At 38.0% G+C, this 13,132-nt stretch overlaps 1 protein-coding gene across 2 annotated transcripts; it reads left to right on the top strand.

Annotated features, from left to right (window-relative positions):
* Positions 1-12: 12 nt before the first annotated feature.
* nfatc2ip (nuclear factor of activated T cells 2 interacting protein) lies at positions 13-12,888 on the top strand. 2 transcript variants are annotated; one of them, XM_051717167.1, is made up of 9 exons: positions 13-54; positions 609-728; positions 8,747-8,801; positions 8,969-9,080; positions 9,469-9,552; positions 9,767-10,022; positions 10,423-10,567; positions 10,781-10,893; positions 12,413-12,888. In XM_051717167.1, exons 1-9 carry the CDS (start codon positions 13-15, stop codon positions 12,572-12,574), a joined length of 1,089 nt encoding a protein of 362 aa, XP_051573127.1. In that variant the 3' UTR covers positions 12,575-12,888. The 2 variants fall into 2 exon arrangements, with proteins under 2 accessions (XP_051573127.1, XP_051573128.1); XM_051717168.1 differs by lacking the exon at positions 12,413-12,888 and adding an exon at positions 11,011-11,303.
* Positions 12,889-13,132: the final 244 nt, after the last annotated feature.

The following is a 13,132-nucleotide window of genomic DNA, read 5'->3' as shown; positions in this document are numbered from 1 at the left end:
ACGCGCACGAGAATGAACCACGGGGGCGCGCGGAAACGGATCATGGCTGAAATGGTGAGACGTACATTACTGTCTGCACTCTTACTTTAAAGTTTTAAGAGTTTTTACGACTTATATTCCGTTAATTTAATATGGACAGACTGACTGACTGTATGAATGGTTCTAGTCAGAAAACAACTCTGAATATTAGATTTCTATGCAGTTCTATTGTACAATAGCAAGTAGGCTAATCAGTTATCATTGATCAACAAGCAGCATAATTGGAAAAGTCAAACATTTTAAGTGGTTTCGTTCAGGTGGTCAAAACATTAACACCGTCATGTTATATTATCAGTATCAAGCACGTCTCAGTTGATAATGATTAGTTTTATTAGCTGGTTCAAACCTCCTACAAGCACTTTTCTGCATCTCCTCGGCAGTTATCAATAATCAGATTGTCTTTTGTACATTTTATTATCCCGTGTACTTAAAAGTTTAGGTATTTGTTGACATGATACCAGTGAGTTAATTGTTCTATTTATGTGATTCGACTGATACCTTTTATGTAGTTTAACGGCATAACTCTTGGTGTCATTAGTGAAGTATTTCCGCTGTTCTCTTTATTCAAGGTATCGGAAAGTGGCAGTGATGTGAGCGGTCCTGTATCAGACCCTCCGAAACAACCTCCCAAACGCCGGCGCATCATTGACCCCTCATCCATCACAACTGTACCTGTTTACTCCAACAAGGTGGGTTATTACTGCTTTCAAGTGGACCTCGGAAGCTACTACTTTAGTCGGGCGTTGGTTATTACATGTCACGCATTCGAATGGGAAACAAAATAAGACGCAAAGCTTAAACAAATACACAAGGATCGACGGCAAAAAGCTTTTCTGTTGTACCAGTGAATAAACATAACTAAACCGGCCTGTATCGTTTCTACACGACCTATATCCATCTGAGACACCCGCGTGATTTAATGGTAGAAAACATTCGCTGTCTTAGGTTAGTTAGGATATTTTAAGAATGTGAAATATCAGAATAATAGTAGAGAGAATGATTTATTTCAGCTTTTATTTCTTTCATCACATTCCCAGTGGGTCAGAAGTTTAAATACACTTTGTTAGTATTTGGTAGCATTGCCTTTAATTGGTTTAATTTGGGTCAGACTTTTTGGGTAGCCTTCCACAAGCTTCTCACAATTAGTTGCTGGAATTTTGGCCCATTCCTCCAGACAGAACTGGTCAGGTTTGGAGGCCTCCTTGTTCGCCCACACTTTTTTAGTTCTGCCCACAAATCAGATTGAGGTAAGGGCTTTGTGATGGCCACTCCAATACCTTGACTTTGTTATCCTTAAGCCATTTTGCCACAACTTTGGGGGTATGCATTGTCCATTTGGAAGACCCATTTGCAACCAAGCTTTACATTCCTGGCTGATGTCTTGAGATGTTGCTTCAATATATCCACATAATTTTCCTTCCTCATGATGCCATCTATTTTGTGAAGTACACCAGTCCCTCTTGCAGCAAAGCACCCCCACAACATGATGCTGCCACCCCCATGATTCACGGTTGGGATGGTGTTCTTCGGCTTGCAAGCCTCACCCTTTTTGCTCCAAACATAACGATGGTCATTTTGGCCAAACAGTTCAATTTTTGTTTCATCAGACCAGAGGACATTTCTCCAAAAAATACGATCTTTGTCCCCATGTGCACTTGCAAACTGTAGTCTGGCTTTTTTATGGCGGTTTTGGAGCAGTGGCTTCCTTGCTGAGCAGCCTTTCAGGTTATGCCGATATAGGGCTCGTTTTTACTGTGGATATAGATACTCGCCCACCTGTTTTCTCCAGCATCTTCACAAGGTCCTTTGCTGTTGTTCTGGGATTGATTTGCACTTCTCGCACCAAATTACATTAATCTCTAGGAAACAGAATTCATCTCCTTCTTGAGCGGTATGATGGCTGCGTGGTCCCATGACGTTTATACTTGCATACTATTGTTTGTACAGATGAACGTGGTACCTTCAGGTGTTTGGAAATTGCTCCCAAGGATGAACCAGACTTGTGGAGGTCCACAATTTTTTTTTTCTGAGGTCTTGGCTGATTTCTTTTGATTTTCCCATGATGTCAAGCAAAGAGGCACTGAGTTTGAATGTAGGCCTGAAAATACATCCACAGGTGCACCTCCAATTGATTTAATTAGCCTATCAGAAGCTAATTGCCTAAAGACTTGACATCATTTTCTGGAATTTTCCAAGCTGCTTAAAGGCACAGTTAACTTAGTGTATGTAAACTTCTGACCCACTGGAATTGTGATATAGTCAATTAAAAGTGAAACAATCTGTCTGTAAACAATTGTTGGAAAAATGACTCGTGTCATGCACAAAGTAAATGTCCTAAACAACTTGCCAACACTATAGTTTGCTAATATGAAATCTGTTGAGTGGTTAAAAAAAAAAAAAGTGTATGTAAACTTCTGACTTCAACTGTATCTAGCACCTAGTAAACAAGCAAATAGTTTTTCTAAAAATGTATGTCCTCATATGTGGAAAGTGGGACTAAGTTGTGAAATTTTAAGAAATACCAAGCTATAGAAAGTCAGATTTTTTTTTTTTTTTTTTTTTCCCATCAAATTGTTTGTGTCCAGGAGTGTTGGTTATTCATATATTTGAGACATTATAGACATTACAGCTGATTTTCTAGAAAGATGAATACATAATTCTGATTAAAAGTGTAACAGTTAAATGACCGGCTGAACCGGCTGAACATTCAACATAAAGTTTAATGTAAAACTCAACTTAAAACAACAAAACATAAGGACACACAGACACACATGCAACTGGCATCTCTGGCTTCCCTTTATCTCGGTCTCCCGCTGATCATCTGATTCAGCACCGGCTGTGCACCCTCACGGCCCAGCCACGCCCTCTTCCTCGTCACACTCCTCCTCTGCCCGATTCAATCCGGGGCCCACCGGACTGACTTACTCCCCTCCATATCTGGAGGGGAGATGCTGCCCTTCTGGCCATTCTGTCAGCCGGTGGTCCACCCTGCCTCCTGGTAACCTGGGGGAGAGATGAGGGGATGAGTGGGCAGAGGGAAAGGGAAAGGGCGAGTGGGAGACAGACAGAGAGAGAGAGAAAAACTTGCTCGCCGGTCCCCGGACACGCTGTCGCCTGGCCTTCAACCGCTCCTCCGACCTCTCGTGGACGACAGCACGCTCCTCCCTCGGTGGACGGCAGCGAGCCCTCCGACCCCTGGCGGATGGCAGCAGTGAGGAGACTCCTCCTCCCACCCGGGATTCGGCAACACTGTAAGAGTTAAAGGACAGGCAAGGAGGAGGTCGGAACCAGCTGAACAGTCAACATAAAGTTGAGTTTTACATTAAACTTAAAACAACATAAAACATAAGGACACACATGCAGTGTGGCCGCGTGTATCTCTCTCGAACTGGTGTCTCAAGTTCCCGTTTATCTTGCTCTCCTGCTGATCATCTGATTCAGCGCCTGCCGTGCACCCCTCCTCATCACAAAAAGTAATTGCCAGCCTCATCAAATCACTGCCAATCATGTTAAAATTTAATTTTGAATTATAAAATTCTTAATCAATCTTCTGATTATCATTGTCCCATATCTGCCAAACATGTTGAGTGGTCTAAACATCATCTGCAGCCTGAAACTGAACTTTTGGTCAGATTTAAGGAGTGAATGCACTTTGCTGCATAGGAGAGCTATATGATACACCCTGGCTCCCTTGCTCCCTTTTTAATTGAATGACTTAAATATTTAAGCAGCATATCAAACGAAACTAGAGACGCTATTCTTTACAACGAAAAAGGTTTCAGTGAAAAAATTTGAAGAGGTTTTTTTTTTTTTTTTTTACCAGAGATGCTTTTGTTGGCGCTGCACCCATAGAAGCAGTTCACGGAAATCGACGCCATGGTGTTTGGTCACATGACTCTGTGTGTCAAAAGTTTAACCCTTAAATTACTCCTTAGAGTGTCCTGAACAGTATGCAATGGGTTTAAATTAATTTATGCGTTGCGTATAGTGAATCCAAAATAGCCCTCGCATAGGCCGCGCGATCGCGTGAGGATATGATTTATTAATGCATGTCAACAAATTAATTTCCTTAAAAAGGGTGAGTCTTTAGTTGACTGTAATATGTAGCATGTTAATATTTTTAAACTAAAGAACTGAAATTAAAATAACTTTGCAAAATAATTGCTTTCCATTATCTTTCATGTCGACAAGCCCATTCCAACGTCACGACTTGGTAACTCGGGTATCATCAGTTTCCTACTGACTTCAGAGCTCTTAATTACAATATTTCCGACTCTGCTTGAAGGGCACATATATCTCGCCATCAATGTCTTCGACGACTGCAAACAATTGCCTCTGGAAGGCTTTTTAAAGTGTCACAAAACCCGCCTAGTTCAGCACCAGTTGTTCACAACTTAAGCCCCGTACACACATGCAGTGACTTTATCGCTTGATGTCGCTAGTCTCTGTACTATGAATCGCTAGTTGGTGTTTCTACTGCTGTCACTCTAATGTTATTGGTGGACTGCACCTCTGGCCGTATCTTTAGAAAATGTGATCACAGATTATCAATATTGCCGGTAAAACTAATACATCATTTTAATTTGACAAAGAATCAGATCTGTTGTCCCTAAAAGAGTGTTTTATATAAACTACAGCAGTGCTCAATGCATCATATTAACAAGTCGAACGATCTATCAATTTATGAGTCAAACTCACTAAGATTGCTGACAGTTTCTTTTCCACTCATCATTTTTTTTTTATATCCAGGGCTCGAGTTGAGGGGGGATGCAAGGGGATGCCATCCCCCTTGTTGCAAGAAATACCAAAAATCATCCCTCTCGTAAAACCACCATCCCCCTTACCATCCCCTTTAGATCAATTGTGTCATGTATTACTTAGAACTAATCATACAAGTAAAATATTTAATATTTAATTTAATATGTTTGATAAATAACAGACTTTAAGGGCGATTAGCTGTTCAGAATTAGATTTCGACATGTGTGAGGTTGCCAGATTTCTATAGGTGAAATCCCCCAATCAGATCTGGACAATTGTACAATTTGGATATATGCTGCCAGGGTGACGCTTTAGTCACGCAATCTGACAACCTTGAGTGCGTGAGCTCTCTCTCCACTGCGAAAAAAGACACTGGTTTTCTGAAAACACTGGCAGGTATGTCGAAGTTTGCGATGGGTTGACTTGTCCTTCCCATGAAACTTACAGCACAAGTTTTCAAATGCTTCACGCACTTTCAAACATGGTCAAGTAGAAGATTGGAGTAGAAAAAATGTGTCTGCAGTGGGCAAGCGACCTAGAAAAAAAAACTTTTTCATGATTATAACGTAGATTCTTTTCACAAAATGAATCATAAAATACAATTACTGAGGGTAACAGGTGCATATTATGGCCATGTGTCCTAAGGGTCAATGAAGTGACGCTTATTTTTGTCCTGATCTATTAAATTAAAAATACATAAATGTAATTCACACAAACCATTTACTTGAATACACCCCTTCTATAATGAACATTTTTAAATTGCTGAGTTTAAAGGCATATTGATATTTTTTCTGGGGCTTAAAGTAAAAAATGTAATGTGGTGTCCAGAGACAGTTAAAAAAAAAAAAAAAAAAAAAAAGTCAAAGTCTCATTAAAATCTGAAATTCCTGAAAAAAGAATAATATTTTGTTATTTCTTAAAAAAAAAATAAACAGTGAAACAATTGTTTAAAATTATGATTCATATTTTAAAATGCTTTTTGTCCACCAAATCAAAATCTTTGGGTGTAAGCAACATGCAGGTAGCCATTATGTTGTTTATGTTGACCATAAAAACTATAAAACACAGTAAAATAGTGTTTTGTCAGTATTTTGTTTGCTGAGATAAACATTGGTTTATTATAGATGGACCACTTCTATTAAAATGAATGGGAGAGTATTGAACAGGAAGTTCTTGCCCCTATTTCGCCATTTGCAAAGCCTTTCTATCAAACTAACCAGAGAAGTTAAATTACACCCAGTTATCTCACATTTGCACTCGGTATGGACAAAAGTGTCCAGAGTGTTTAATTTGGATATTTATCTAAATGTTGCCTCGAGCTTATGGCTGAACCCCAAACTACGTATTAATAAGTCCTCTTTCTGTTGGTCAGAGTGGACCGGGAGGGGGGTTACTACACTCGGTGACCTATAAGAGAGTAGTGTGTTGAGATCCTTTGAAAATTTTATTCAACATTTTGGGATCCCCAGATCAGTTTTTTAGGTATCTACAGCTGCGCCACTTGCTCTGTACTATTTTTGGGAGTAGCACACACTCCCCTAAAGTGGCAGATATTATGAGAGTGGTGATTACTGCTTTTGGAAAAGGTCATGAGGCATCAGTGTATTACTCCCTGTTAATTCAGAATCTGGGGGATGGAGCTTTAATTTCTATCAAGAGATTATGGGAGAAAGATTTAAACTTGGAATTGGAGGAGGGAGTGTGGGCAAGGATTCTAAAAAAACGTCAAGACTGCATCTAGAGACACAAGGGTGCGCCTTATGCAATTCAAGATTTTACAGTTCTATTGGACCCCCGCTAGATTGTATAGGCTTGGTCTTAAAGACACGCCCACCTGCTGGCGATGCCAGTCAGAGGACGGAGACATAACCCATGTCTTTTGGGGGGGTGTTGAGATCCAGGAGTTTTGGTTAAAGGTTCAGAGTCTTGTGTGCGACGTATTAGGCACTTGGGTATCATATTGCCCTAGATTGCTCTGTATTTTGGGCAATGGGGCAGTCATCAACATTGAAAATAGACACATAAAGATTTGGGTCTTAACCAGTGTCATGATCGCTAGGCAGATCATTTTAAGGGCTGGAGGTCGCCTGGAACACCCTCTTTTCAGGAGTGGTTCTCGGAGATGGGAAGGGTGGCGGCCTTTGAGGAAGGGTCATTTAGAAGAATGGGTAGGTACAGCGTGTTCATGGAGAAATGGGGCGGGAATATGTCATTTATGGATAGGTGATTATTATTATTATTATATTTTTTATTTGTTTTTATTTTGCATTTTTTTGTGCGTGTGTGTGTCTATCATTTGCCACCACTGTGATGTTGTTGGGGTCAGGGTGGGATGGGAGGGGTAATAGTGGGGGTTAAGATTGATTCTGTGTATATGTTTTGTTGTGTATGTGGTCATTTTTGTGAATCAATAAAAAAATAGTTTAATCTGAAAAATGAATGGGAGGACGGAAGGGGGTCAAAATCTACTTCCAAAACTCACAACAGAGATGGCAGAACATTGCATGAGTGATGAAGAAAACATAAGTGTTTTGGGGCACTTTGCTGTATATCAGTCATATGACAAAAGTGTGAAGAGTGAAGACGATAGAACAGTTTGCAAATCTGCAAAAAGATTTGGATATTTTGTTAAAACTTTCGAGAATGAAGTGAGAACAGCACTCAGCAGAAATTACCATCAAAATCAGCACTGTTTGAAACAATAATTTACAATCATTCATAGATATTTATTCTTACAAGGATTGTTTTGGGTTTAATACAAGTTAAACTCTGTTTGACAGTATTTGTGGCAAAATGTTGATTGCCACAGAAAATAATTTAGACTTATCCTCTTTTTCTAAAAGAACATTAAAAACCACGTCCAGTAAGACACATACAATGAAAGAAAACTGGTCCAATACACAAAACATTAAATACACACTGTTTTTCTAAAGTATAGACACAACACTTAAAAATAATATGTGTGTATATAGCTCTTGTATGATAAAATTGCTTACTAACCTTGTCTATATAAAGTTATCCAGGATTTCATCTCCATTATCATGACGACGTAAACCATGTAGGCGTAAATCCCGGAAACTTTCGCACAATGAAAAGATACAAAAAAGAGAGCTGACGTGACTTGAGTTTTTGGTCTTCATCAGTGTCTTCTGTTTTTTCACAAGCCATCCTGACATCCTGTCCATAACACACAGAGAAGATGCAAGAGAATCAAAATCCGAAACAACAACCTCCACTCATAAACAGCTGCTTTATGTCTGCAACCAAGAAATGCTCTTGCCGGTCCAGTTATGGACTCCGGTCTGTTCTGACAAATGATTTCGAGCTCACCACGTTGTTTAGTGTAAAAGTCCATTCTCATGTCTCTTCAGCGAGTGCTGTTGTTGAACTTGTGCCTGTCAGGGACCTCTGTCACGTGTGTGTGTGTGTATTTTGAATTCTCAGCTTCAGTGCAAGCTCATACATGATGCAGCGCTGTGACTGGATTGAAGCGTTCCTTCTCATGAATAATGTGGAGACACGCTCAGGATCTACTGACATACATGTGTACTGTCCTACCAATCATAACTCAGAGTTTACACATATACCTAATTTTCTGTGATGTTACTTCAACTTTTGTTTTTAAACCTGAAGAATGAAATGGTACAAAATAAAAACACTTTCCCCTTATTGTTATCAATGATGTGCAACCTGAACATCTCTGTTAACATCTGAAAATGTGTTTTGGGGTTTCATGACCCTTTAACCTGCTGTCACTTTCGCTGGCATACCCTGTTATGTAGAACCATGTTCAGGATTTGTTGCACTTAGTATTTTAGTTTTAGTAGTTGTTTACTGCTTAATGGCCTTTGAAAACATACATGTAATTTAGATGTACTGCCATGATCTATGTCTTGCAAAGTGCATACACTGCTAAATGGTGAATCATATAATGTCATTTTTGTTCTAGGTGAACCGTTCTTTAAATCTGAAGCCAGTAACCTTCAAACAAACCAGTCTCACAGGTATTAATGCTTATAGACAACTGGCCATGATGGCGATATATTTGAGTATATCAAATTTCTTCGAACTAAACTTGATATATCATTGCTTCATGTGAATGGAGGTTTTTCATCACTTTGCATGCAAGTTTTATCCAGTGCCATCCTCACTCTTTCATTTTCTATACCAGATGAGGAAAAGGGTTGTCCACTCTGGTGTCCTTCCCCACCTCGGACAGTGAAACAGCCAATCAGCATTGATCTGAGTGGCTCCGAAGAGGAGTCAGAACACAGTGAACCTCAGTGAGTAAACAGACTAACTTTGGTATGGAAGTATTTATGCAGATAATATGCTTAATCCCAAAGATAGATTGTTATTTGTTTTTGTGCAAACTGTTTGAAAAGTGTAATTTGTTTTTGTGGTAACCTCTACAAAATCACTCCTTGACTTCATATTGACATCATAATTAGTGATAGACCGATATATTGGCCAGGCCAAATAAATAATACATTTTTGATGTTGACATAGAGCATTGAAATATCAGTTATACCATATCAGTTGATCACTAATCAACATGTGCTAAAAAAAGATGGATATCTAAAGGAGGTATAGAATGTGCTGTGTTGGTTATGTTGCTTTTGTACTTGCCATCAACCACTTTGCCCTACCTTAAGTCTTTCTCACTTTCAGGGAAATTCTTCGTTCCCCCTCTCCACCCCCTCCACCATGTAGTCCACCTGTCAAACAGAGCAGACGGGCAAACCAAAAAATACGGTAACATCAGTATATGACATCTTATGCCCTTCCTCTCTCTTGCACTCTTTTGTGAGTGAATGCTTTCATGGCAATGAATAATATTAGCTTTCTCGGAGGAGATAAAAATGAATACCAATATTAGAAGTAATAAAATTAGCAGATACTAGGCCCAATGATAAATAGAATTGTTTGACTTTCTCTCTTTCTTTTTCTCTCTCCATCTCTGTCATAGAGAAATCAATAGAAAATTGGATGCTATTGGCTCTCTCGTGTGTCTGTCACCTGAGTGTCAAGAAGAACCTGTTATTGAATACAGAAACTCTCCATCTCCTGTAAATGACTATGATGATGATGATGACATCATCATAATTCCCTCTGGCAGCAAACAGAAAAGACGTCCCCTAAATACTGAGAGCAGAGACTTGGCACGAGAAATTTCATTAAAATTCCGTTGCCGAACAGAGCTGTACAAAATCCCAATACTGTCTGTAAGTGGAAAAGACACACGTCTGTTTACATGTCACACTTCGCAACCTTGACCTAGACCATGGGTTACCCATCTTTTATGACCTAAATGATTTACTTGAATTACCCTCTGAGATATAAGTCATGTTAATATTTCTATAAATATTTTGTTGTTATTTGCAAATAATTAAAACCAATTTAAAAGAATGTTCTATTTTAATTTTAAATATTTAAGCCTTTAAAATTATACATTTGTAATCAATATATTAAACTGACATTTCTATCACAATCACACAATATAGTTCCATCAAACCCTGACCTAGACTGTAGAAAGAAAGAAATCTTATGAATCAAATTTCCTTTTTAAGCTTCCTGACTGTTCCTAACTTTGACTTTCATAATGTGAATGACATTCAATTGCAGACAGCTCCTTTGAGTAAAGCTGTGGAACAGCTGGCCATTAAATTGAATGTCCCACCCAGCCAAATTCTGTTATTAAAGAAGGATGTTGATCTCCCTTTTTACTCATCAGTCAATGAGCTGGGTCTTGGCATTGCTGACATCATAGGTAATAGAAACCAAACTCTACGATTGAATGTTTTGAGCTAAATTCATATGCATATTTCACAGTGCATTTTTCCTTTGTACTTATCATGGAACCTTCTTGATACAGCAGATTATGTGTCTTTTGTAAAACAAATGTAAATACTTTCTTGAAGAATGACACTAATAAAATAGTTGGAGTAACCTCTCCTCATTTTGTTTCTGATGCCCTACCCAGATTGTGTAGTAGTAACGGAGAATAAACAAAAAGATGATGACAGAGGGGATGTCATCACTGTGCGACTGCAAGGCAAAGAGAAAGGATCTGTGCAGGAGTACTCTTTGCAGAAGGTGTGTCTTTTTGGATCCATGTTCTCCTTTTTCTTTTTTAGAATTTAGGCAATATTATAGTTCTTTGGATAGTTCTCCCCAAAATTAAAATTTTGGTAATCATTTACTTATCCTCAGGTTGTTTCAAATCCATATGATTTAAGATTTTCGGCAGAATGTTAAGGACTTGAAGGTCTATTCACACCAAATTCATGACAAATTTGCGAGGCAAACTGTCGACGAAAGGTCTATTCACATCGAGACCAAAATGATGTGTCAGTGCATGAGGTTAATATATTTGATGCAATTAAAGCATTTATTTACCTAATTTGTCATAACTGTTTCATTATGTTCCTTCCATGTTTTGATACAGTTTGAGGAATACGAATCTGTTTTTTGTGTGAGATGAGTAAAAAGCACTGTTGCATACATCCAATGTCTTCTGTCTTTATATTTATGCATGTATTTTGCCACGAGTATATTCCAAACAAACTCTAAAACCAAGCCTCTTTTTTTTAATGCCTGGATTATAAAACACAAGGTACAGTGATATAAATACACATGAAATAATGTACATTAGGTAAAACAGGCATGCATAAAATATATATATATATACACATATTATATAAAAACACAGCCTCATGATCTTTATTTAATGATTGCATATCTGTATTAGATTCAGAGAAAAAGAGCGCCGTTACAAGAAAGCTTTATTTTATCCTTGCAATAAAAATGTCAGTGAGGTTCGGCAGTTCCTTTGTCTACACTCGTAGTAAAGTATTTCATGTAAAAAGTCTTTTTATGTTGTATTTTACAAGCTTAGTCCAAACAAATTGCTGAACCTCACTGATGTTATTGATGCCTAGATAAGTCACAGTGATAAACATATTAAGTAATGTGCATTAAGACAAAACACCAGGTATATTATATAATGTGAGGTTTCAGCACATTGCAAAAATTTTCTAAAAAAAGAAAGAATTTGTTTATGGCTTCTATATTATTTATTTAATGCATATTTGCATTGAATTCAGAGCTTTTGTGCATAAGATGAGTAAGAGCACAGCACCTGTTTGCCAGTTGCACCACCAACTTGCTGGATCGTGCAGCGACTCTGGAAAAATGGCAAAAAGCTCATCTCATTAGTCAATCAGTTTTCATCACAGTCCGAAGAAGAAAAAAATCGGATTGCTCTCCGTAAAAATACCTTTGGATTGAAGGTGTACGATTTGTCGGATCTGGTGTGAATAGCACCATGGTAATCCATTGTTCCTATTCAAAACCTCTTTCGGAATGAAAATTCGGTCTTGGTATGAATAGGCCTTTACAGCCTTAGTCACCATTTACTTTCATTATATAGAAAAAAGATGCAATAGAAGTGAATGATGTCTGAGACTCTAATTATTCTGCCTAACATAAGTAATACGGGTTTGGAGCAGCTTGAGGGTGAGAAAATGACAATCTTCATTTTTGACTGAACTATCCCTTTAAAGAAATATAGCGTCTCACTGCCATTGTTAATCTTGTTTTTACTTTTTTGAAGAATGCTCCTCTAGGGTCCATCCTGTCACAGTACGTCTCTGGTCTGGCTGCCAGTGTTAGGCGGAAAGCTAAATTCCTCTTTGATGGGTCAAAGGTGACACATAATCAGACTCCAGCTGACCTGGATATGGAGGATGGTGATGTCATTGAAGTGTGGGCCTAAATGCTGGAGCTGTTGATGTTCAGGGTTTTGCACTTGTTCAACTGCATTTTTTTTTAAATGTAATATATGTTAGTATTTTTGCAGGAATTACTTTATTTTTTTATTTTTTTGTAGACCTTCTTAACAGCTGATAAACACCAAAAAAAAAAAATGTTGTTTTAGGTTTTATACAAATTACTTCTGTTAGAAAAAATAAACAATATAAGATATTTTTACGTTGTGTACATATGCCAGATTTATTTAAGAATTGATGAAATGTTCCTGTTTTTAATACATTAACTTGATTGAAAGGAATATAATAAAATGACAAATTTGTAAGATGTTTTTATTTCTTTTTTTAATGGATATTTACCTAAATGTAGATGCAACAATGCAGCAATGTTTGCTGCTCGCCAACCCATGTGAACGTGATCTCAGACCATTGATCAACTCGAACAATTAATTACTGCCCTACAATTAGATTGTGTTGACAAAGCACTAATGATTCATCAGTATAAACTGCAGAGACTAATGAAAGGTTCAGATTCACTGTTGATTTTGTTAGCGTTCTTTTTCATT

Source organism: Myxocyprinus asiaticus, chromosome 14, assembly GCF_019703515.2.
Source record: "Myxocyprinus asiaticus isolate MX2 ecotype Aquarium Trade chromosome 14, UBuf_Myxa_2, whole genome shotgun sequence".
NCBI classification, from domain to species: domain Eukaryota; kingdom Metazoa; phylum Chordata; class Actinopteri; order Cypriniformes; family Catostomidae; genus Myxocyprinus; species Myxocyprinus asiaticus.
This window is presented reverse-complemented; position numbering and strand designations above follow the sequence as displayed.